At 35.6% G+C, this 26,863-nt stretch overlaps 1 protein-coding gene across 1 annotated transcript in view; it reads right to left on the bottom strand.

The window, feature by feature from the left end:
- Positions 1 to 26,863, bottom strand: part of JAKMIP1 (janus kinase and microtubule interacting protein 1) — a gene marked incomplete at both ends in the record, with an annotated part of 70,672 nt that overhangs the window by 26,130 nt on the left and 17,679 nt on the right. Inside the window, 9 exons of the mRNA XM_010072391.1 lie at positions 2,068 to 2,169; positions 5,187 to 5,285; positions 6,529 to 6,591; positions 10,343 to 10,426; positions 13,944 to 14,072; positions 15,313 to 15,441; positions 21,656 to 21,715; positions 24,920 to 25,060; positions 25,664 to 25,810. Coding sequence (XP_010070693.1) covers positions 2,068 to 2,169; positions 5,187 to 5,285; positions 6,529 to 6,591; positions 10,343 to 10,426; positions 13,944 to 14,072; positions 15,313 to 15,441; positions 21,656 to 21,715; positions 24,920 to 25,060; positions 25,664 to 25,810 — 954 coding nt within the window. The remainder of the gene's footprint in view (positions 1 to 2,067; positions 2,170 to 5,186; positions 5,286 to 6,528; positions 6,592 to 10,342; positions 10,427 to 13,943; positions 14,073 to 15,312; positions 15,442 to 21,655; positions 21,716 to 24,919; positions 25,061 to 25,663; positions 25,811 to 26,863) is intronic.

The following is a 26,863-nucleotide window of genomic DNA, read 5'->3' as shown; positions in this document are numbered from 1 at the left end:
TTAATACACATGCATAAAGCAAGACAGCCGTGTTAAATGCTGGTACCCTCAACTTCTGCTCATATTCAGCACTTCTTAGAAGACGCCAACATTTCACAGGGTTTTGTCTTGGCTCACTAGTTTCATCACTTACAGTCCATAATGTGCTGGTTTGCATCTATGCATTGTGCAACTGCATTATGTGGGAATCAGTATGACCAACCACTAAAAAATTTTAAAGCTAAATTAGCTATGCTTGCAAACTACACAACTACACCAGAATATATTTGTTCATGATTCTGTACCTAGCAGAATCCAGTGAGGAAGGCTTAGTAAGAAAGGAAATATTTCCTGAAGACCAGACACAGATGTTGGAGAGAATACACAAATTAGTCCATCCTGGCTCCAAAAAAAAAGGAATAATGTGTTGTGAAGTTAGTCTACCCTGAGAAGTCCCCTCCCTCTCTTTTCTCTCTCCCCAAACACTTCAGCAGTGTCTCCAAAAGTTACTTTAGCTTTTAAATAGTGCACATCAATAATTTCAGAATGGTGCAGAGCTTAATACACATTTGCGTTTGGATCGGTGTTAAAAACAAAACTACTGATTATGATCAGCATTGACAACGTTGAATGGAAACTTCTTTAGCTGATCAATTACACTAGTGAAAAATGGAATTCAGTAAGACATGCAAGTTCTTGCACCTATTGAGCCAGAATTTCCATGGTGAAGCACACAGGAAGATTTAGAAACAAAATCAGATTTTGCATCATTCTAGAATCTAATTTGCTACTGATGGCTAACAATTTTGAAAGACACTGAAAACCTATTAAAAGTCAACAATTTCAGTATGCCCATATTAGGTGACTGCCCCTGTTTCCAGGTAAGTGAACTGAAAGGCAGACTGAAAAAAATACCTGTTTAGGAATGCAACAGAAGACGATGGAAAAAATATGAATTCTAGATCCTGGTAAGCTGTACCTGGTACAGCCATAGATCCTGGTAAGCTGTACCTGGTACAGCCAATGTGCAAATTAGAATAACAGGTAAGTTAAAAAGCAGGTCTAGTATCCCATGGAGGCACCATTTGAAGGATAATATGCTAACTGATGACTCCTGGTGTGGTTTGGGAAATGACTACCCAACCAAACCTGTATATAAGAATCAGGTTTTAAGTTTTTTTTTTCTTTTAGAGTACTCAGCAGACATACAGCCTGCAATTTCAATTTATTCCCTACATATAGTATTGTGCTTATTAAGGCACTGAATACAAACAATACAAAATAAGAGAACTTGTAGACTAAATTACAAATACATGCACAAATTACTAGCGAGTACCAGGGAGTATAACACACAGAGATATTCTGCTTTAGTTACTTGTAGAAGTTACCCTGGCCTGCAGTGCAACATTACTAACAAAGCAAGTCTGAATTCTGTCGTAAGTGGGCCAATACACAAATCAACTTGCACAGCTAGTCTATGCAAAGGAGAACAGAAGTGAAAAGTGTAATTCTTGCTTCCTCATAGCATAGGCTACCCTAGTGGCATCCCGATGTTTATTTTGTGCTTATACTAAAATGACAGACACAGTCTCATCTGTTTGAATGAGTTTTGTATCAGGCACCTCATGCTTCAACGCCCTGGCCTAGGCAAATTAACTTAAGAATATTAATTAAACAAACAAAATGCAAAGATGTTTCACTAAACTGGGTGTAAAATAATAGGTGAATGTCATATTTCTGACCTTAGAAGAAAACATTTAATATCAAGAACAAAGCACTGTAGCAAGCCTGACAAGGAATCATATCAACATCACATTCTTCTCGGCAATGTTTTTATTGCTGTACCCTAGACTAAATGTTAATTGTCTTAACTGACCAGCTTTCGGTTTCATTGATGAACTCCTGACAGACTACCAGATCATATTCTTATGAAACCTTTTCCCCAGTTAAAAATATCTTTTCTTACTATATTTATTTTTACAGATTTTCTTCCCTACAGCAAGATGGCAAACGATTTCTTTGGATACTGGGTTGGTCACTCCAAAAAAGCTCCTGGTTGTCCAACTCTTACTAATGCTCTACATATACCTTTATTCCTTCATGTTGACAGAACAGTTGAAGTGCACTTCCATTGTTTTCAGGGAAGGTGGTTATATGAAGATTAAATGCCGGCGACCTTCGTTCTCTCTCCTGAGGAAAGATTTTGTTTAAAAACAACATGTGTGATTATATGTAAACTTTTATTTCCTACCTTTACAAAACACATTTGACATTAAAAAGGCAGATTCTTATTCACATTTCAAATAGATGGTATTTCCTCCTACTTTCCCCATATGTGAAGGACTTTGGCTTTAGCTAAGCACGAAAATGGCATTAGCTTCCAACGGATTCCATGCACACATGGTTTCTGCACAGTGAACTGACACTCCCCCGACACAGGAACCCTTGCACACTGGCCATATAACTGACCAAGCCCTAAAAAACTCTGCAGTTTTTCATGTTGGTTATAACCTTATTTAACTATTTCTTTCTTTCTTTCTTGGAACAAAGAGCGATTTAAGATGAAGAAACTGCAGGAAAAAAAAATTGAATTCTGTCATGAAAAAGTAGTATCACTGAAAATTTTTTCAATAAAGTTAAAGCTGTGTATTTGCTCCCTCTTTATTCTACAGTTAACCTTTCTATTAGAGTATGTAAAATCCCCAATTCTATTCATGGCACAACCCAGGATGTCAGAATATGTCGAAGGTAGCACTACTGTATGCTTATGATGTTCTTTGTGCCAAAACTAAAAATTATAAATTGCCTTTTATCTAAAACAATAGTATTTCTAAAACTTATTCAGCCCATGTACTTGACTTGCATGCATTTCTTCAGAATACCAACCTATTATTTCTTCAGAAGGCAGAAATACAGTAAAACAATAAATAAGGGATTTTACCTAAATTAAATTTTAACATGCTTGTGAAAACGACTGTATTGAAGGTTCTGGGCTACCAAGGCACTTGGTCTTACTCTGAATTCTCTATAGCCATGGGAACACAAGTGAGGAAAAACATATTTCCTCTCCATATGACAAGAGGAGGCCCTGGCAACAAGAGCTTCAGTTTCTGACAGTATAATGAAAGAGAGCTACTGCGAATATTTCAGTTCCTATGACCATCCATGCATTGCCCAATTTCCTTAATTACAAAATTTGGTAGTTTAATCTCTGTAGTCTATAAGTTTCTCCCCCTCATAGGCTTTATCTTATATAATTTTTTGCATTAACAGTCTAATTTTGAAATGAGTTTAAATGACCTAGCTGTTTTAATCCAAAACCAGAAACTTAATTCTTGTCCAAATTCAGTTACCATTTTAGATTTTTTAAAAAATTATTTTATTGCATTACTCACCTGAATTTGCTCACATTAAATGATAGACAAACGCTTGTGTTTTCTGCTCTAGCCTAATTTTCATCTTGAATTTGCTCACATTAAATGATAGACAAATGCTTGTGTTTTCTACTCTAGCCTAATTTTCATCAGAAATAATGTAATTGCTCTCAAAAAAATACTGTCATGATTACCAGAAGCATTCATGATTTTACTAAAGCATTCACATTGTAAGTCACAATTGTGTCTACATGCTTGCCTACTAAGGAAAAAAATCTTTTCTGGTAACCATACAGAAGTACTTCCATCGTTATTCTGTGGACCAAGTCCTTAAAGATTTGGCACATGACAAAACTCGACACATCACACAGAGCTATTTTTCATGTGACTCTTCCATGTGAAAAAGACATTCCTTGAAGGATGTATTGAAGCACTTTTTTTCTTTTCCTAAGAAATTTTTTTTTTTTTAGTGTTTTACTTCTAAGAATACTTACAGTTTAGGAAGCAGTTTATAGTGTAACTGCCAATTCAAATGCTAAATTGTTCAGTATTTTACTTTACAGTTGCTTAATAAAATAGAAAGATATGTATTAGAAAGTATTTTTATTTTCCTGAACAGCTCCTGAAACTCCAATAACCTAAAGTCATAATTTCGAATATAATGGGCTATGACATCAAAATATATGACTGATAAAGTAATAAAGTAAAAGATTAAAAAAATATTAAGAAATGTCAAAGACAAAAAAGCAGAATGTCCACATAACAGGAAGACATGACATTTTCATCTTTATCAGAGAAGTTATACATGCCAATATTTTTGGTGACACGTGCTGGGTGATGACAATTATGGTGGAGTAACAATGACAGGTTTCTTGGAGAGTTTATTCAAAATGGTGTTAAGAATGCTGATGATCTTTGAAATGGAACAGTGCGTTATCAGGTAATACAACTGTGTGACAACTGTGCATCACACATGAGTAGTTTAGTGTTACCGAGCTTGACACGGACCCCATTTAGGAGGTGATGAGAACCGTTGCTTTTGACTGTAACCACAGGCTACATGTTCAAATTGTTATTCACAAATAACTTCGCTGTGATTTCATTTGTGTGAAGTATAGAATTTGTTTGCTATCAGCAGCACACTACTTTCACGTACAGAAGTTGCATGTGTGCTTCACCACTTTAACTTTGACATTATCAGAGCTTTTTTTTCCTTTTTCCATTGACTGATGTCAATTATTTCTAGTCCATGACCATTTTTTACCAACAAAAAATGGATTTCAGTTAAGAGAAATTGTTTCAAAGCTGCTATCAAAATGCGTTATGATCATTTTTTGTCTTATGAATGTTGTAAATCTTAAACCAATGTAATTAAAAGCAATTATAAATTGATGTGATGGATGTGTCAGATCTTTAGTAAGATCACTGCATGCAAGATGTGAGAAGGTGTGTTAATTTAAACAATGCCAACCAAGGCTGTAGTATACATACCAAGTGAATTTACATGCAAGAAAGGAGCAGTTATGGAAATGAAACAAATAAAAAAGGCAAAATATTGCAAAACAAAATATTTTATTAGATGAAAAACAAACTATATGCAATATATATTAGCTGTATTACAACTTTATAAACATTAGTGAGCACTCTCTCCAAAACATATTAAGGCAGTGGTATCAATTTCATTATCCCAAGATACAACATTTAAAAAATAGATACCTAAGTTATTTCCCTTAAATATGCACCAGACATCAGTAATCTTTACAGGAATTTCAGCTTGGGTTCAAACATAATTTCTGCTCCATTTGAGAGTTTGCAACAGAGAGAATCTCTTACTTCAAGTTCTAGCACTCTGAATTCTAACAGCTCATTCTGGTCTTTTGCATCTTGCATCTCATTCTTCAGCTGATGCTCTTCTTGTTCCATTCTGTAAATCTATGAAACAAACACAACATCATGACATGCCGTAAGAAATGTAAAAGATACTGTACAGAGTTACGGGCCAGGGGTTTAGACAAAACCGTTAATTATTTCAGTTTCTCATTACATGTTGGGTTGTGTCTGGGAGATAAAGGAGGAACATCACATCAGAAAGCATTTGTGAGAACTGCCAGCATAAAATGGTCAATGACCTCTAAGAATTGTAATCAGTAAGTAGTATGAAATGTGATATGAATATTGTATCTAAACAAGTTAAGCAATACAAGCTTTATTTTAAATTCAAGTGAATGAAACTGGATTACATTATCATTTGGGTAGACTGTTCTCATTGTGTTAGCATAACTAGACCTTTACTCTTTACAGTATATGAAATACAATAATGGAGAGTTTTCAATGCCTACTTTTTAATTTTCCAGATTTTTGCTTTGGGGTGCTAACAATGACAAAATAGAAACTCAAAATAGACTATTCATTATGCCAACTAATAGCTTTAGTCTACTGTCTAGCTTAACTGGGTGATCTCTTTATTTGTATGAAACTAAATAGAAGTGTAACATCTGGCATAATGTACTATAATGCTTATAATGCCCGTGTAGGTGGCTGAATAAATTAAGTTCAGATGTAGCTACTTTTAGCAATTAATTTTTCTCTCGTTATTTTATTCCTAATATATTAATATTAATCTACTAATTAAGAAAAATAATTCTTTGACTTCCTGAGTATTAGCTAACCTTCCCATCAATATCAGTGAAGAACAATGAGGATGCTCAGCTCTGAGTATCTCAGATAGTAAATGATACAATAGTCTTAAATCAATCAGTATTACCTAATGTGAGGAAAAACTGTAAAAAATAAAAGGCTGAAGGTAGCAGGCAATTTTATCAGTGATCAGGATAATAATGATCTTTGTGTAACTATTTGACAAAATACAAGATTTCACGCTATGCTTAATATTTTAGATCGTATTTTGTTGGTCACTGGAAACATCAGCCAGCTTGGGTTTTACTGTTGGCTATAAAGTATATAAAACCACAAGAGCAGCTTCCATTCCCAAAAAGTACAAAAGGATATTGGTAATTTAATCAGATACGTTTATCTGAATTTGTGTTTCTGGAGAGAATTAAAGTAAGCAATTTTCATGGTGACATTCCAGTACCTACTACATTTATTTCCATATACCATTCCTTTTGATAAAGAGTAGCAACTGGGAAAATATTCCCAGATTCTGAACACTTACCTTCTCTAGCAACTCCTGATTTGTTCTGATTAACAGCTGCTTTTCTTCTACCCATTTTGAATCCTACAAGGAAGAAGATTAAAATATTAAAATTATATATTGTTAAGCAGGACAAATGAATAACCACAATAATTAGAAGATTTCAGACACCATTGTACATTCAAGTATAAAAATGGTCACACACCAAAAAAAATCAAATATTTCATAAATATTTCAAGGATAAATAGCATTTTAAGCTACAGAGAAAATAAAAGTTTGGGTTTTTTCCTGAAGCTGAGTCTCTTGTTTCCTGTGTTCCAGCTAAGCACACACTTTAAAATCTTTACATATGGCAATTGTGGGTGAATGCAGCTGTATGATAATTTATGTAATTTTAAAAGCATTATTTACTCAGCTTAACTCAAAACTATTTATTTCCATTGCAAAGAGTTTGGAACTTCCTTCCAAAATCATCCCATTTTGAGTGGTATAATGCACATCCTAATGGAGAAAAGGAAAAAAAATATTTAATCATCCCAAAAGACTGAAAATAAGCTTCAGTCGTATGCAGTTAATTGCCCTCTACAAGAAGTGTGAGCATCAGGCTAATGTACATCATTTATGATAAGGAATTCAAGGCTATGGAAGATGGGAAGTGATATAAAATATTCCATACTCCATTTGAAAACTGTATTCCATTTGAGCACTTGTTCCAAAGCTGACCTTGCTTTTAGGTTTTTCCATGGCTTCAAAAGGCCTCATCAAATACTCCTTTAAAGACACAAGTTACAAAAACTCACTGCCAGCCATAGCTGGACATTCAGATTTAATGGATTGTAACTGACATATTCACTCTGTTCTCCCTGTAGAGAAAAGTATTTACATAAACCAGTTCATCCTGCTGTAATAAGTTTAATAAAACAATATCCAACACTTAACATGCCATACTAACTCCAGATAAAATTATTTTCTAGCTGAAAATGACAACTTCTTTGAAATATTAATGTCTTTAGTAAAGTATTAGGACTGATATTTTCTTTGTCAGCAAGGTGTATCCACACTGATGCTGCACGAGAAATTAACGAAATCTGGATATCACAGCCCATCAACTATCCTTGAAACATCAACCAAAAATATCTAAAATATTACAAAATAATATTTACATTTTTAAAAAATTTAAAGTTAGATTTTCTACCTCCTGCCCACTATATTTACATATTCTACTGTTCTTTCTCCTTTTCACACTGACACACAAGACTGCACAAGCGCATTTTAACTTTCATGCAGTAAATAAGCTCTTTGGGGTTATAATGTTACAAATATCAACCAGAGAATAATAATCCTGAAATGCATGACATCTGTCAAGAATTGTTGAAATAAATGTTTACAGTAAAATCCAGTGTCTAATTTAATTTAATTAGCATTTTACTAAGGTCAAGGAATGAACACAGAATTGCACTCACAAACTTAGGGTGGAAATCCCAATGCATGTATATGGTAAAAGGCCAGTTCAAAAGCTACATCAGACCTGCAAGTTCAACTATTCCAGTTCACACAAGTAGAAAAAAATAGATTAATTTGCCCTATTGATAATTAACTTTTGTGTCATTCTTGATGAAGTCAGTTCAACTAGACTTTCTGAGAAAACCTTAACTTCAGTGGGATTGTTTCTATATACACACCAGATCACAGAGAGAGCTGAGCATTCAAAAAAAAAAAAAATCAGTCTGGCACATTACATACTCCAATATTTTGAGATTTATTATATACCACTTTTAATATTTTATAAGAATTACTTCCCTTAACGTAATGTTTCTTATTCATGCACCTCAATGTACTTTGCAGAGATGGATTAGTCTTATTTCACATCTAGGGGAATTCTGACAGATCAAGCTGATGAGAGATTAACAAGAGCCATTGACACCCTGAAATTGTTATAAATTGTTATAAACCAAGCTTAAAATAATTTTTTTAATAATAAGATTCTAATCTCCTGCTCTGAATTTGACTTGAGGAAAATTGCAAAGGTTTTTGCTGTTTCTGTTTCTTAAAGCTGCAAAGTAAGACTGAAAATTCCCAGGATGTTTTGATTCATTGTTTGCTTTTCAAAAGGACTTTAGGGACTGGTTCCCTGAATGAACATTTCACAAGTATTATTAAATCATCACTACTATGACCACCTAAATGACAGAGCAATAATTAAAAAAAATCACATAGTGCACAAAGAAGTTAGTTTATCATCACAACCATTTATTTTGTTGAATGTAAATACTAACAGGTCAGAAGAACTGAGCAGGTGCTAGAGCTCCCAGGAAGACACTGTCACCAATTCTGTAGCAAGTTAATGCTCAGCTTACAAACTAGCCCACTAGAGACAATATCATATTGCTCTTTGTCACATCCCTCTTGGCTTTCTCAGGATTACTAAGAGATACAAGGTTCAAAATGTGGTTATGAATCTCATAAGGAAATAACTAATTAAATTCTGCTTTTCAGGCACACCTTTTTGACATAACATTCTGGAAGCAAAATCACAGAAGTAATTTCTTACATGGGTATCCACGTTCACTTATCTTATCTACATACACAGTACTTACATTTTACACTGTAATAGTCAATTATGTTGTTAATGTTTTCAATTACACAGCAATTTGCCCACAATACCTTTATCAGCAACACACTCAAATGTGAGCAGCAGATCCTAGAGAGGTCATCAGTTTCATTTATTCTTCCAAAAGCTCACTGAACCATAATTTTTAGATTGAAAACATAATTTCTATTTTTAGTAATGCTTTATTTACATGTAATTTCCTAAGCAAACTGCAGTTTGTGTGGAAGCTAGCATAAACAATTTTTATCCTTAATTTGAATACGGTCCCAAAACCTTTGTATTTATACAGAATCTTATGGAAAATTTTTCTTACAAAGAATAATCCATTAAAAAATAATGTCATTAACTTGGCATTATTCACAGGTTGTTTTTGTTCATTGCTACAGGATCATTAGTCTTTGAAATATATATCTATAGATAGCTATGTCTTATTTTATTACCATATGCTGCAATCTTAAAATTGTTATTTCAAACAATAAAGTGTGAAATAACATCTCCCCAATTTTCTCAATGCATTCTATCAGTTACGTAACTGGACATGTTCTACATGCACTCACATAACTCTCAATCAGCCTTCCTGAAGTTCCTAGACATTATTCAGTATGCATCAGTAGCCACATGCACGTCAAGTATTTACAAGATACACTGAAGCATAAGGCCTAATTTTACTCTGTATGACGGTATGGGAATTTGAAAGGAGTTGGGTCCTCTGAGAATTTAAGCCCAGGAGAGTAACACCCCAAGTGGCTTCTAGTAACCAGACACACTCAGTGGTTCATTTCTCTATCTGAAGCATGTCTGGAAGTGATTTGGTTTCTGATTTTTTCTATGCACCAAAAATATTCTCCAGTACAAATATAGAACATTTATTTTATTGGAATTTATAGCAAATATGAACAAAGTAGAAAACAGGAGAAAAGCCTTCAAATTACAATGGGAACCGAATTTACAATGCATGTACATGCGGTTACTTCAATATTAAGCTTCTGTGTTATTAAGCTGTTATTAAGCTGTTAATAAGTGTATTAGGTGTCAGAAATGGATCTTTAATAGCATTTTCTTAGCCCATGTAATACTTTCCTTCATTTCAGTAATCTGTTGCAGGAGTAGCAATCAAGCTGCATTAGTCACACTAACACACCAGCAAGCAATGAAGATGGCAAGGGCACCACTGCATGCAAGGGAGAAAATGATGTGGCAGAGGACATTAAGAGAGCCTTTTACCTGTCCTTTCTCAATTAGAGCTTTCTCCAGGTCCTCAATTTTTGCCTGACACCTGAGAAGATCAGCTTGCAGTTGTTCACGAGTCTGGAGGAAAAAAAAGTATCAAAAAGTGTGTGTATGCATGCACATCCAGGTAGACAGGTAGATTTAATTACACACAGAATCTTCGTAAATTCTACCCATTTATGGTCTGTCCAGTCAGATTTAATGTTTTTCATTTAAAAAATTGCTTTTGTGTTTATGTTACTAAATAGTTCAAGTCATCAGTTTAACAGCATTTTTCCTTTCTAGCCTAAAACAATATCATCACATATTCAGTGACAAAGCTCTTAGGGGGAAAAAAAAAAAAAAGGAGCTGAAAGAGCTCTATTCATAAGGTTTAGTAATTCAAGGCAATTGGGAAAAAAAGGGGAGAGAGAAAGACAATTGCAATAGGCATTGAAAAAGGCCTATAAGTAAATAAAATTTATTGACCCAAAATAGTTTCTATAGCTCATAAACAGCATGCACCAGTCAGTTTTCCTCATTCTACATGGTTATTACACTAACTATTACACTACAGTAGGTATTACCCCCTAATTCCAGTGATGCCTTAAAAGGGACTGGATCATATGAGGTACTAGACAAAAAGGATATAAACCAAAGGATATCTCTGGAGACTTTCAGCCCCTGAGGCTCGAGCTACTGCAAGTACCTTCCCCGCCATACTTCAGGTACCCTTTCACCCAAGCAGTTCAAAAATTCCTACAGGGATTTCCTTCTGCATCTTTGCATCTTTGGGTCCTTGTTCACTTTAAGCCTCATCTACAAGAAACAGGAAATGTTCATCCCATCAGAACATTGGGCCCTACAAAACTAACCAGGCAAAAATCTACCTTCTGACTCACTCAAAAGACGGATTTTTATGGATGTGACAAAAGACAGCAAAATGCCTTTAAAAAGGAAGAGCAACCATTCCAAAGTGCTCTAAAGGAACAGTTTGCAAATGCCTGCAAAATAAAATTCGTAAAGCTATTACAAAAATATCCACACCAGGGTCTCCCTTCCCATGAAGGTAAAGGAAATATATAATGGTCTCTCATAACTGCCAAATGCATGAATGCCTCTGAAATCTTACTTTCATAGTAGATGTAATTATGCCCCCTGCCCCAGCTCTAGCTTGAGAAGTGATCTCCAAAGTCCTAATGTGCATCAAATGTGACTAGGCTTTTGTAAGATGCTGAGAACTCTAACAAATAAAGCCATAAAGCAATAATTCTACTATATACAAACTGTATTGCACAGGAAAAAAAAAAAAAGTTACGGTTCATTGAGAATCACTTCAAAGAACCTTGAAAAAAAAAAACCCAAACCATTTTTGGGGTTTGGGAAGGCTTTTGTGAGGAGGAAGTAGATTAAGGAGTTTTAAAATGCTTAAATACTTTTTAGAATCACAGTTTCATTGAGGCTGGAAGGGATTACCTGTCCAACTCCTGTGCTCAGGGCAGCAGGGCACCTAGAGTATTGCTCAAGACTTTGCCCAGTGGGGTTCTGAATATCTCCAGGGATGAACACTCCACAACCTCTCTGGGAAACCTGTTCCAATGTTTGACTGCCTCCAGAGGAAGAAGAACTTTTCTTATGTTTAAATGGCATTTCTTGTATTTAAATTTGTGCCTTTTGCATCTTTCACTGGGTCCCACTAAGAGTCTAGTTCCATCTTTTACTCCCTCCATCAGGCATTTACACAAATTGATAAGATACCCCTGAGCCTTCTCTTACCGAGGCTGAACAGTCCCAGCTCTCTCAGCCTCTCCTTGTGTATCAGGTTATCCAAGCCCTTAACCCTCTCTGTGGCCGTTTGCTGGACTCTGTCCCATATGTCCATGTTTTTCTTGAACTGGGGGAGCCCAGAGGTGGGCCCAGCACCCCAGATGTAGCCTCATCAATGCTGACTGCAGAGGATCACCTCCATTGGTCTTGCTGGGGACTTTCTTCCTAATGCAGCCCAGGAGGCTGTTGGCTGCCTTTGCTGCAAGGGCACATTGCTGGCTCATGTTCAACTTGATGTCCACCAGGACCTCCCCATGTCCTTTTGTGCAAAACTGCTTGTCAGCAAGCCAGACCCAAGTTTGTACTGGTGCCTGGAGTTATTCTCCCCCACATGCAGAACTTTTCCCTCCCTTTGTTGAATTTAATGAGAATCCTCTTTACACAGCTCTTCAGGCGGTTGGATGGCAGCACAACCATCTCATGTATCAACCACTCCTCTCAATTTTCTATCATCTGCAAACTTGCTGCAGGTGCACTCTGTTCAATCATCCAGCTCACTAAGGAAGAGGTTAAATAGTACTGGACCCAGTATCAACCCCTGCAGTACATCACTGTTGCCACACCTCCAGCTGAACTTTCTGCCATTGATCATAACCCGTTAGGCTACTTCAGCCAATTTTCAGTCCACCTCACTGTCCACTTGTCTAGTCTGTACTTCATCAGTTTGTCTATGAGAATCTTAGGGGAAAAATTGTCAAGAGATTTACTAAAGTCAAGATTAACAACATCCACTGCTCTCAACTCATCTGCCAACCTGGTTAAGCATTATTCCCCTTTCATAAATCCACGTTGATCACTCTCAGTCACCTTCTCATCTTTCAGACATTTGGAAATGGTTTCCATGATTATTCACTCCATCCCACTCCTAGATGAGAACAACCAGCCTTCAGTTCCCCAGACAATAGTCACTGAATTAGAGAGTGACTTGCAAAGATTCTACATTTCTACACATGTCCCTATTTGCAAGGAGTTGGGATAAAGTAGAAGAAATTTTGCCTCTAGTTAACTCAGCTCTTTGTTGATGTCACTGCTGTTCCACTAATAGATCTGGGGACTGAGTCAGAGCTCAACAATTCCTTATGATGTGATTTCTCTCCTCCCCCGTTTGGAAAAAACAGAATGGAAGATGTTAGTATGACTTCTGCTGATCTTATCTCTTCACTAAATGGTTAAACACAGTGGTGGCAGAAGGGTAAATGAAAGCAGAGTATGTGCTCTTGCACACCTCAAATACTGTGAGGATTAAAAATTATTTATTTCGAAGTGTGTAAACTATCACTCATGCTGACCTAATAGGAACAACGGTTAGCTATGTACTTTTTAGTGGAACAATACTCTCAAACTGAGATTTTTAAAAACAAATTATTATTTTGTATATTTGACAAAACACTTGAAGAAAAGATTCCTTTGTCAGATTTAGGTCAGATTTTTCACATACTCATATGATAAAAGTACCTAAGTACTTATAACAACCGATTCTCCAATTCATTTTGAATCCATCTAGTTGTTATCCAAATTACAGGTTCAGTTGGGATATCATTCTCGATAACACTGTCTTACTACTGAAATCTTTAATATATTATGTATGCTAGAATAAAGTATAATGATATCTTTGTTCTGACGGCACCAGATGAATCTAAATTGTTACCTTACTGATAATATCCTCTAATCCTCAAAAACATTTTGCTTTGCATTTCACTGACCTGCAAAAATACCTCCTGCTATTCCAAGTTCTTTTCAGCTTTTTCAATTATTTCAGAGTTAAAAGAAATTTCAGCTAAAAAATTACCCTTGCTTCTCTCTCTGCATCCAGGGTTCCACCAACTTGTTCTTGAAGCAACGCATATGCTCTTTGCAAAGCTTGATACTCTCTTGTTAGCTGGCAGAACCTTAGTTCAGCTTCTTCTTTAGGCATGCTCTTAATGAATACAGGAAAAAAAGTGGGTTTGTATAAATATATATGATAATGGGTTTGTTTATATAGACAGATAGAATCACAAACACAACAAGCAACACAACTCATACTGAGTCTTCAAGTTTAATAAAGGTTTAAAAACTAAAACAAGTGGAAATGGAAGGAACGGCGATTTGAGGATGATGCAGAAATGCAGAGACCAGTGTCTACCTTACAATTTCAGAACAGTACAAGTTACTACATAAGACAGTAATGTATAGAAATGGTAAGAAACTGACTGGGGAAAGATGAGAGGGAACAGTTCTATGCACCACTGTCTTCAGCAACTCCAGAGCCACAGGGGCTTCAGAAAGGGTTCATTCTACTTGTCATGCAGTCCACCACTCTCTCCTTACTCTTCTTCTCTACAGTGCCAAGGGAAAGCCTTTCACCAGCACAAGCACACTAACACAGAAGTTATATTTCAAAAGCTATGTTTTTATTTTTTATAACAAGAAATATTTTTAATGTCTTAATTTTCTTTGACTTTTGAGCAACTGACTTTCAAGGTTTTTCCTACAATGCTGAGGGCAAGAAATGTCCTTCCCTTTAGCTAATTTAATGAAACTCGAGCTCCAAAGAAAAGATATTACAATATTATTAGGTATTAAACCTAGAAAAATAGGAAGCTTCTTGTGACTGAGGAGCATTAGGCATGTTAGTGAACAGGAAAGAAAGACGAAAAAGAGCATCTAATTCCTTTGTCCTCTGCCGTGCGATCTTTTAAAGTAGGCCAGCTGCACTGTATATCCCATAACTGAGACAAAACATGTCAACGGGTATTTACTACCTACGATTACTTAAGCCTTCATGAATTGCAAAAGCCTCTCTGATTACTATAAGTACAGGAAGAAAATCCTGGTTGTATCAAAACAGTCAAATAAATTATAAGATTGAAAGGCAAAAGTCTAGTAGCTACTGACTTTTGGCAATGCAACGTGCCTATTCATTTTCTTTTCACTAATAAGAAAGGGTTTGAGAAAAATAATTTTATTTCTCAGCCCAATATCTGCCAAATCTGTCAGGCAGAATGTTATCTTATTAATTCTATTGCAATGACTGTGTACGTGTTACTGGACTTAAAACAAAGCAATTCTCCGCCAAATCTTTCATAGTTCCTGTGGCAGAGTAGCTGAAAAAAAGTTTACATTTATACTAGCTGTCAGTTTTTACAGAACTTAAGAATAAATCGGCTACTACTTACATCTTCCAAATCTTCTTCTGGTGTTGCTGGTGTCCTGTCTGTTTTATCTGTGTTATATGAAGTTACAGATGATGTTTCTGAATCAACAGATTCTTCATCAAATCCAAAAAATGTCTCCACAACATGTCTCTGAAAAGTTATTTTTTCTTAGTTACTGGCAACACAGTTGGAAAACCCCAATGACCCAGTAAGCAGTAGCCAAGGTTTTCTCTAACCATTCTTTTAGTATTTAGGAAGAAAAAAGGTTCCATTGTAGGCCTTTGTTCTCTGATTAAATGAGTTACTTTTCAACATCATTTGTACAAGAATCTCCAATAATTGAACTGCACATAGCACTGGGTAATTGCCAAGAGAACATGCTAATGCATTCTCTCACTCGAATTACAAACATTGCAGACTCCTCCCTCAAAAGTACAAAAGTTTACACAAAACCTGAGGTGTAATTAGTCCTTGGGAAATGCCCCATCCAGCATTTCTCCCACACTGAATACTGGTTGCAGCCTACAATCATCTAACAGTAATAATAGAAGTAAATATTGGGAGTTGAAAACTGGGCTAAATAAATGGTGCTACCTTCAAGCTGTAAGACAAATTTACAGGTCAGGTTGCTAGGTCAAGTCATCAGGAAGAGTTCCTTTCTGATTCCAAACCAGTGAGCAGATACCATTTCATAAAGATGAAGTTAGATTATATGGAGATAAAGAAGATGATGGCAGGTAAACAAAACCCAAGAGACTTTCGTGAAAATCACATCCTCATTTTGCAATGTGGATACTTTTTACTCAAAGATGCTGAGAGTAAACCCAAAACAGAGCTGCATGAAGACTCCTATGCCAATACTTTTATATTCTGCTCTTCTGGCCCTACCAGCTTGTCTGTGGATGGGGCTCAGAACAACTAGCCTGTGCTTTGGAGGAACCTAGTCAAGGACAAGCAACTCAGAAGACTGATGTACAGCTGACCCTGCTTCAAGGGTGCTTGGCTTCAAAAATGACAAATACACTTGACCAAAGCTCAATCAAAACCTGCAATAAGGTATAGGCTTGAGGCCTGACAGAGTAAATAAGAGTCTCGACTTTGAAAAGGCTGTTAGAAGGGACTTCCAAAAGATGGTGAACAAAACTCCAATTTATTATCATAGATATGGCACAGAAAACACAGTACCATGAAGGTCAGCAGCAGCTTACTTAAAACTGACAATAAGACTTATCATACCTACAGGGGTTTTGCTATACCTCCACTATACGGTCACTTCTGCAGATAACTCAGGTCAAGTACGTATCTTCCTTTAAACCCTGCATGCACACATCCATGTACACTGTTTCAAGTGAGTAAAAAAAAAAACCAGCAAAACTACAGTGGATTTGATTTCACATAAATGTATACAGGTTTGAGAAGATACTTAAAGCAATGCCATTATCTTAACAAAAGATACCAGCTGCATCTAAATATTTCAGTAGTAGCAAAAGTAGGGGAAAATAATTTGTGTATATTAATAAATAAATAACTTGATTATTAGATGGTAGGGAATTATACAAGAAAATTGGTATTTCCTGTCACACTAAAAAACCCCAACACTTTGAGGAGAGTAAAAAGTCAAAAACCATATAAATGCTCTGCATTTGCTGTATATTTGGAGTTATGAGTGAACCACTTATTTTTAATGACTCCTTCCTCTTTAGAGAAGCTGTACATTTATCATTTTTTGGAGTAGATACTTTCCATAGAAACAGAGATAAGGTATTTAACCATTATATGTCAATTGCACATGTATGAATTGTTTCATGACATGATTACAAAATAGCTGGGTTTATTGTTGATCACCTACTATCTGAAGCAAGTAGCTACAAGAAGTGATTCACAGCAAAACCAGAACAAATTAACTGCTAAGGGAACAGCTGTAGAGACAAAAACAAAATGAAAAAATAGACATCTGATTCATACAAAGTTTGTAGATAAACACTGTAATAAAAATAAGGCATAAGTAAATACACCAACTCCAAGGGAGATTCCATGTATAGCTCAAAAGCTGAATCATAATGGTTTTAAAAATTGTATAGAAGCACGTACAATACACACTGGATTTTTTAACTACACAATATTTTCATTCAAGTTCTATTCAAACTTTTCTTAAAAATGGGAACATTCTCAATTAACAACTTAAACATTCTTTTATATTGATCTGTACATTTTTTCCTTCTAAATCATAACTTCATAACTGAGAAAGTAGTCGTGCAAATTGCTGAAAAAATTCTGATTTGAATTCTTATTTCCACTGACCACTGCCATGCATTTAATAGCAAGTGTTTTTCATGTGGATTTATATCAAAGTTTTGACATAATTTTAAAGTCTTTATAACTCAAGTATTAATGCTTCTACTAAAGTATGGTTCTCAGTAAACATTGAATTTTATAATGTTATAAATCAACAGTGATACACAGACTATATTATATGCAAATTTCAACATACATATTTTTAATGGTTTAGATTAGATATACTTACATATAAATGATCTGATTTCTCTGTTGCTAGTTTCATATTTAAATATCTAATTTTCAAGTACTTAATCTAACATGATGAAAATTATCCATGATGAATCTCCTTGTAATGCAATCAGATGAGCTAATCAGTAACTTCTTACCTTCATGCTTATAAGTCATTTCTTGGCAGCCAGAAAAATACAGGCACACCAAAGCACAGAGGCAGATAAAAAAAGAAAAATATAAAACAAGAAATACGAACTCCATCACACCAGTGTGCAGGCTTCCCACTGTCACAAATAGTTTATTTATTAAAGTTCAAATAAAGAAGCAAATACACAGAGTCATGCAGTTTCCAAACAAAACAGGCAATTATGTCTTATTTTCAAATGTATGACTCCATCAGTCATGGTATCACTGTTCTATGTCTCAAAAATAAACAAAACCCCAAAAATACTCTTTCCAGAGTTTCTTGGTTATTTCAGTAGCAAAACTGGGTGATTAAAAAAAATAAACTGGGTGATTAAAAAAAATAAGAATGGAAAAAAGTATGCTTTAAATAGCAAAAAAAGATTCACCTCTGGTACAATTTTCCTAACAAGTCCAATGGCATGTTAACATAAAAAAATAAAATAAATAAACCTCTATCCACTTAAGCTGCATCACTTCAGAAAAAACTGTCCTACAGTACCTGACTATACAGAGTCATTATAATACTTCTCTAAAACACCTTGCAGCCACAGAGGTTATAAAGCCCCATCCCACTATGCTGCTCCTTCCCTCAGGGAACCCAAGTTGCTTGCCAGCGCTGTTCTACAGTCTCCTATGCCCCTTGGTAATTACATGAGTGCTCAGTCAAAGCTACACTAGCAACAGTAACCCAGTGCACCTACAGAGCTCCAGAAATAACAGAGAGCTCTAACTGTGAAGAAAAAAAAAAAAAAAAAAAAAAAAAAAAAGCCTTGGTATTTTCAAAAGCTTCTCAGCTAAACTGACACAATTTAGACTCAGTCAGGCTATAAAGACTACTGGATTAGCCTGACAGATCATTCACACAAGCTGTCTTAAAGATGGAGAAAGGAATGCCATGGATTCTGTTCCAGATAACAGGAATCCCTGACAGCAGAATACTCATGTTAGAAAACAAACACAGACACTGTCCAGTCTGCATACCTCAAAAATTAAAGGATCTGGGGTGTAAAAGTACACATTTAGGAGAAGATGTGACAGTAGATGAGTGTGAGTCTTCACCCTGTGCATCAGGTTGTTTATCAGAACAAAAAAGGAACCCTCTATATTTTCCAGTCTGAGCTTATCTGACCACATTCAGAAACCTAACTCTCATCAGCTATTTCCTTTTCACTTTGTCAAGGGAAGTGGGACACAGATGGAAACAAATCCAACTCCAACAGCCAAACTTCAGCATTAACTGTGTTAATGCTAGTTTTACATTTAAGAAACCTTAGAAAAGCAAAGCCAAAGATTTATATCAGTTATTTCTCCTTCTGAGTGGTTGGTTAGGACAGATATACCCGTAATTTCTTCTATTATTATATGTATGTTATTATCTATACGATATAAAAGTCTTGCATAGATCATAGACAGAAATACGCTTGCACTGTACACGTCTATATATAAAGAAACTAATCTTAGACTGCCTTTAAAGTCCATGGGCAGAAATAGGCAATATTAGGACAAAACTTATATGGCCTATTTGGGTTTCTACTTCCAGAGGAGAAAAAACACCACTTAATGTTAACACTTTGTCCAGATTGAGACGTCTATATCTCACCTCTGTTAACTCTACCATTTTCATCTGGATTCCTGAAACAGGCTGTAAAAATAGAGAGGATGAAGATGGGATAATCCCAACAGCTCATCTGGGCGAGCAGCCCATTCTACATAGACTGTTTAAATAAAAACCTGCTGGAAAACTGTGGGAAACACCACTTCCTTTGAGGATTTTGATCCTCACGGGACCACTCATTTAGAAACCATATATATAGTTATATAATAACTAGTATAGTATACATAGTATAACTAGTATAACATATATAATCCCATTCACTCATCTCACAACTTTCTCTTTTTCACTTGTTTTTGTTTTATAGTCCTGCTTTTCCTTCGAGGAGATAGCTTAAAATAAAATTGCAAATCCCCAATTTTATATTGACACCAAAGAGCTAACAGTCAGGGGATAGAATAACTAGTGGGAGTTACGTCTGCTACTGATTAATTTGTCCTTTCTGGTTTATCTATTGTATCATAAATAAGAAGCAAACCCTTACTAACTCTGCTGCATATATGCACAAAATTCTTGCATTAATCTCTGCAGAAGTCCCCCAGTTATAGTACTTGTACCACACGAAGAATAGCACTGCCACAAATTTTTTAGTGGTATCACTCACATTTTGTCCAACCCTCATGTTTTTTAACTCTTGCTTTGGTAAATAACGAAAAGAAGAAGATGACACCACAAAACCAGCAGATTGCCCAAGAGAAAATAGGTAAAAGGAAAGGCTACAGAGTCTAGGTCATCTGAAGTTCTATTAACACAGAACATTTTAAAGACATAAATGAATAATTATGGAAGTTTTCAGCCTACAGAAATTAGCATCATTTGTTACCAACTCCTAAAAAATGAAATTAACTAGTTTTGCTTCATTAGGAACTTTACAATTTAGCAAAAGATCTTACGTAATTAATTTAAAATCCAGTAAGGACTAATAATTAGAGAGGACTATAAAATTATAGTATTAGTTTACATATATATAGTTAATTTTATGTCCTGCTTTTAAACTTGTTCTCAACACAAAAATTTTCAGGTATACGACACAAAGAAAGAATGGTTCAGGGTTACTCTAAATATATTTAGCATCTGTGAGCCTTCCATTACATAACAGAATAATGCATTAAAGTTTTATTGTAAGTTCTGAATTTTTCTTTTTTTCATATGTAAAACACACATCATTATTTGAAGCATAATTTGAAGAAATTAGTGCTGAAACAGAGAATCCCAAATAATAAATCTATCAGAATACAGGTATTACAGAACGCAGAGCAATAAAAAAGCACCACCTGGAGGTCACCAAGGATATACTATACAGAACACAGTGATAACAAGCACCCATTTGTGGCAGAAAGTATCTTAAGCTACCGTATAGATGATAATAATCTCTCCACTCTTCACTTCCATTTTTCTCCTCTTACCCCATCCCTCACACACTCCAGGCTGCTAAAGTTCAACTTCATGAAAAACATTATTCAGCAAAATTGACTACTTTAAGCATGTACACTAAAGGTACACTCTGAAGCAAAACTTTTCTGTTTCTACAATTAAATTTTTCTCTTATACTTTGTATTTTAGAGAAAAATAGTTACTAGAGGAAAAATAGTTGCGATCTTTTTACTATTTACATATTACATACAGAAATATCACCTCAATAACATCCCTAGCATGAGTTAAAGTTTTCAGTTGCGATAAGCAGTAATTATTATAAGTAGTTTAAAGAGTGTATTTTCTTTAAAAAGGACTGAGCATTTGTCCTTTGAAATGGCAGCTGTTTCAAGTCATTGTACCATTTAGACCTCAAGCCACTTGAATATTTAGGCCACAATGGCGAAAAGTGTAATTATATTGTTTATTTGAAACAAAAACCAAAACAATACCACTTGTGTGCAGTATAAAACTTGCACCTCCTGAATTATCCTAAGAAAAAGCTAATAAGCATTCACTAGAAAAAAAGTAGGGGAAATATGAAATTTTACCATTAGTTTAAGTAGAACTCTAATTTCAGGCAGCATTTGGAACAAGCAACGTTCACAAGAACCAAAATGCATGGAAAACCAAAAGTTTGCTCACCTTTGGAGGCTTCAGACTTTTCCTCTTCTGTTTTTTAGACCGTAATAACCGTTCCCTTTCCTAGAAGGAAAGAGAACATTTTGGTATGTGCTTCTTTTAAAACATGTATTTAGATATGTCTAGCACAAAGAAATATCATTCAAATTTTCTTAAAGCCTATGGGAAAGCTAACTCAAAGACAATGTCATTATCCTTTTGAATAACACCACGTTGGTAAAACATCACGCTGTACTGCAGTTTTATCCCTTTAGCAAACAAATCTTCAGCCATGTACTTTACACACTTGATGGGATATTGGCAAGAAAAGGCTTTGTTAAATACTGGGCACAGATTTCTGACAGTTCTTTTGACTCTTTTACCAAGAAGCTCACTATGGAAACAGAATTCATGTTCTCACTCCCATGTTCAACCATCCTGAAGAAGCAGGTCAGTAGCCCAAAAAGGGTCCAGCCTTTGTAATTACAAGTCATTATAGCAGACATACTGTGATATATAACCATGCATACGCAGATACGGTATTACACATGACTTATCCTTGTAGGGCAAAAGCCTCAAATCCAAAGGCACTCCCACTTAGTCTGTGTCAACTTCGTGACTGTCTTTTTTCTACCATGACCTTGGAACAAGATCATAATTACTTATGTCATAATACAAGGCGTTTATAACTGGAATAATGCAGGGTTTATGAACATTCAAGTCCAAGAATACTGCCTTGAATTCCGAAGGAGAAGAGGAGAAAGAGGGTAAAAAATGCAAAAGAAAGAACAAGCAAAAAAACAACACAGGAAGCAGGTGACCTGTCTCCTTCTCTTTTTGCTATTTTTGCAACACCTCTGTTTTTAAAAGAATTACAGAGGTTCCAAGTGCTTCTCTAGCAGTTATTGCTCACTGCATGGTATTATTCTATGCAGAGTTACTTGCTTTATATTCAGTTCAGAAACTGGACAAATGGGAAGTTCACAGTGGAAATCACAATAAAAATATTAAATTCTATCAGCACATTGTTCCAGGAACAAAGTTTTGGAAAATACAAAATAATTCAGAAAAGCACAATAAATTATACAACACCTTTAATACATTAGGTTTTCAGAATAAGGAAAAGCAATGACTGCCAAAGCAGAATGGAGCAGGTATTTCAAGCTGCAGAATAATGAATAGATTAAGCTCAAGCTGAAAACACAAAGTTGAATTTTAGACAGTGTTGAAGAATGCTCCTTCCTCAGGCATCTGGTTAAGGCACAGTCCCTGCTTTAACCTGGGCCTACTGCATCCCAAGCAGGTTTCCAAACAGTTGATGAAACTGTCTAGCCTTCTCACTCTGTCTTTTCCTTTCCTCTCACTTCAGTGCAGAATGAACAAATACTTTGAAAATCCCCCACTCCTTCCTGTTTCTAATCTTGTTTGCAAGAAAACTGCTTAATTTACTGTCTTAATAACACATCAAGCTACCAGAACAATAATAATGCCAATTAAAAAACACCATTTGCTGAATCACTAGCATCTTTTGCAATCATCTGAGTTTATCCTGAACAACTTTCCTTTTAAGAACTCACCAGAAAACCACTGTTGTGGGAGAAGTCAAGTTTATATGGCTTTGTCAGCATCAAAAATACCCTACAAATGACAATACTAATCAATTCGGACAACCCTGCTGCCTAAGGGTTGTTTCTGTGTATCATACTGGTCTCAGCTGGAGGTAAGCTGATGACTTTTGTATTAATCAGGTATGTGACATGTGGGTCATTCTTGATAACTATGATACATTTGTATTCTGTAGAGGTGTGGTTTGAGCCAGAAAGATAGCTGAAAAGCACAATGGAAGTGTACAGTTCCACTGCATTCATATCGAAGGCAAAGCATCAATTAGTTTGTACTGTCAACCGAAGCAATATCCTAATCAACAATTTGTCATATTTCTGACAGTGAAAAAGTATCTGTAAATAGGAAACAAAGCAAAAATGAAACCATATTTTAAAATATTTATTTATTTTACTTTCACACTAAACACAAGTAAATACTAGTTGACCAAAGTCAGGATACAACATATTTCCTCAGATTACTGTCTGAGACAGGAAGAAGAGAGTCCCTTCATACCCACTTTGCACTGAAATACGAGTGAGGTTATCTCTGCCATACACTGAGAATTTAACATCATGTCGTAGTCCCTGCCTGTACAGTTGCATTTGGAAGGTAAAGCACCACTGCTCTGTGAATCAGACCCTACATCACAGTGTCTGAGTAACATCTTACTGCTTGTAACACTCTGACACTGGAGAATGCACGCAGACATCAGTCCTCTTTGGCACTGATTACAGAGAGAAAACCTGGGTCAAAATATCAGCGGAACTGCCAAGAATAGAGGCAATGTTTCAGACAGAGCAATAACGCATCTTGGTTTATCTTTTTGTAACTTCTATTTTTATTTTCGATGTTGTATCCAATTGTTTAATTTTTTATTTAGACAGAATGATCTGAAATTCATTCTATCATCTTGCAGCAGTCAGTAGTGCCATTTGAGATGCTCTGGAATAGCCTGCCTGAGTTCCAGATGCTGCTACAGAAGGGCAGAGGTCTCTCAGAGATGATATGTCATTTCTGCCAGCACCAGAAGAGTGTGTCATACGTCACACTAAACAGCCCTAATCAACTCTAATACAACTCAAAAGAGTCCTGATAAAACAGTGCAAACATCTATGAGCGCCATTTTAAGTGGCCTTCACAGTCAGAGGGTAGCAGATGTGCAATTCTAATCTTAAACTATGCTGCTACCTTTGTTTGGATGAATCATGCATATTTCTCTCCATCTGTTATGAAGACAGCTAGTGTGGCCAGCTCACTTTGAGATGCTTAGTTAGGTGAAATCAATTCCATCCTGTGTGCTCCTTTCTTTTAGGAAAATTTCTAGATCAGGGGAGTGGTTGGGTTAGCACCAGGGTATACACCCAACACATTTCAGGCATTAAGTTTTGAAACATGACCTTTCCTCCTAGTTCCTCAGTTGTTGACAGCCAATTTTGTAAGTAAGGTGGATGGACTGATGCACTTTTCACAAGCAGCTCATAATATGTAATATTTTATAATACAGAGATTCATACACATTCCAAGGAAATACATTCACTACCTGAGAAACAACAAGAACCCTTCGATACCAAAGAACTATTTCAGCATCACTACAACAACTGGAGTTAAAACATTGCTCTCAAATCTTTAGCTTGCCTATAGATGTGTGTGCATGCACGTGTGTATACCAGTCATAAGCATTACCACTGTGAGATCATCAATAACATGCTGCTGTTCTTTGACTTGCAGTCTGAGGAATTCAATTTCTTGTTCTTCCCGTGTGCTGCTGAGATCATTCAAAGATGTGTGCCTCTTCAGGGCTGGTTGTGCAGATAACTTTTCTTTCTACAAAAATTAAAAATAAGTTGAAAAAATATTAAACATAAAAAACACTTTAAAGTGTCTTGCTGAAACAGAAGGAAAATTCTCATGCCTGATACAGTAATCAAGAATTCTTTGGATTCATCTATGTATACTCCACTACAACACAAGGCATCTTTCAACAAAAAAAACCATTACACATCCTGCCTGCCTCAGTGATAGTATCTCACATAAAATATTTTAAAACAGAATCAAGACCATAGTATGGGACAAAATCAGCAGACAAGTGAACTCAATGATCTAACATATAGAGCCTTTGGCACATGCACTCAAATTCAGTTCTGACTTCTAATCGTGAAAGCAGCATTTCTTAAAACTGATTTTTAGTCATACATTTTTATAGCCTCCAAACACATTTTATCTATCTGGGATCCCTCCACTTAATCAGTGTGAATTGATACGACAGAAAGCGCATGCCACTCTGAATTTAGAGTATGAACATTCAGTTGCACTGGCTGAATTTAAGACTTTGAAATATCTGTGTTAGTGGAAAAGCCTCACAAGCACTTCCACCTCAAAATGAATTCTGTGCAATGTGTTCTTACGATGTCAGAGATGACTACTTACCAATTCCACATTTTCTCTTGAGAGATTTTTTATTTTCTCTTCCATTCTCTGGATACATTGCAACATATCATCATTTTTTTTGCTCATCCTCTTATTTTTTTCTACCAAAGGCTTCAGCTGACTTTCTGTCTCCCGAGAACGTTTCAGCTGCAAATGGCAAAGGAACAAAGTTAGCTGTGCTTTAGTTGATACCTGTAGGAAAAGAAGAAACGTGTGTTGTCACTTGCCTTCTTCCTTCATTCAGAAAGTTTAGGTCTTTTGTTAATGGGCATCTGATACTACCACTGAACTACGAACTTCGGGAGTCCAAACAAATAAGAAATACATTTTTTTTACAGTCTGCAGAAACACTAGAACTGGTCATCGGATTTTGCTCTTGGAAAACACTTCTGATGATCCATAAAACTGATTTTTTGATAAAATAATCTTGTTGCATATAAGTTTCTTGTGAGCACCTAGATCTCAAGAGCAGTGATCCCTTAGTAGGAGTAAACTCTTCCTACTCTACTTTAAAAACCGTATACCTAATGTGTAATTAGAGCAATGAGAAAGACAGCCAGAGGGCACAGATTGAATCTCAGCATTCTGCTGACATTTTCAAGCTGCTCAATTTTGTTCCTGTGGTTTTATGATGTTAGACAATTATGTGAAGCAAATTACTGCCCTTTCTTGCATTTTTGTGTGTATTCAGTATTTCACTCTTTTTATTTCATTAATATTTGAGCTCTTTTGTTTGTAAAAAATCTATTTTTCCAATCAAAAGATTTTTAATTTACTGGAAATGAGAAAAAGATAATCTTTCTCCTGAGATCATTTCACTGACTATTTGGTTTTCTGTTTCATTCTCAAGAGAAAATTATTTTTCACAGTGCTTAATCATGAGCTCACTGATATTGCTGGTTTTATGTAATATTGTCTCACAATATGACAAAATCTTCTCCATACCTTTTCCAAAATATATTTCTTATGCCTCTAGGTCAAACATCAAGAGCACCTGAATGAGTCATACACACCCTCCATCTAGAGGGACACTGAAGGACAGATGCTGCAGTACTTCAGCATTCTTCAAGGATGTTTTGAATGATTTCTGTCCACAGAAAAGGTTAGGAAGCTGAATTATCTTGTCTTTATATAATGAAATTTTGAAAAAAGGCAAGAGAGTATAGAGCACAGAAAAGCAACTGTAGCAGTAAAAGTGGG

This window comes from Pterocles gutturalis, unplaced genomic scaffold, assembly GCF_000699245.1.
Source record: "Pterocles gutturalis isolate BGI_N339 unplaced genomic scaffold, ASM69924v1 scaffold18301, whole genome shotgun sequence".
Lineage (NCBI taxonomy): Eukaryota > Metazoa > Chordata > Aves > Pterocliformes > Pteroclidae > Pterocles > Pterocles gutturalis.
Note: the sequence above shows the minus strand (reverse complement) of the source record. Positions and strands in the feature narration are given on the sequence as shown.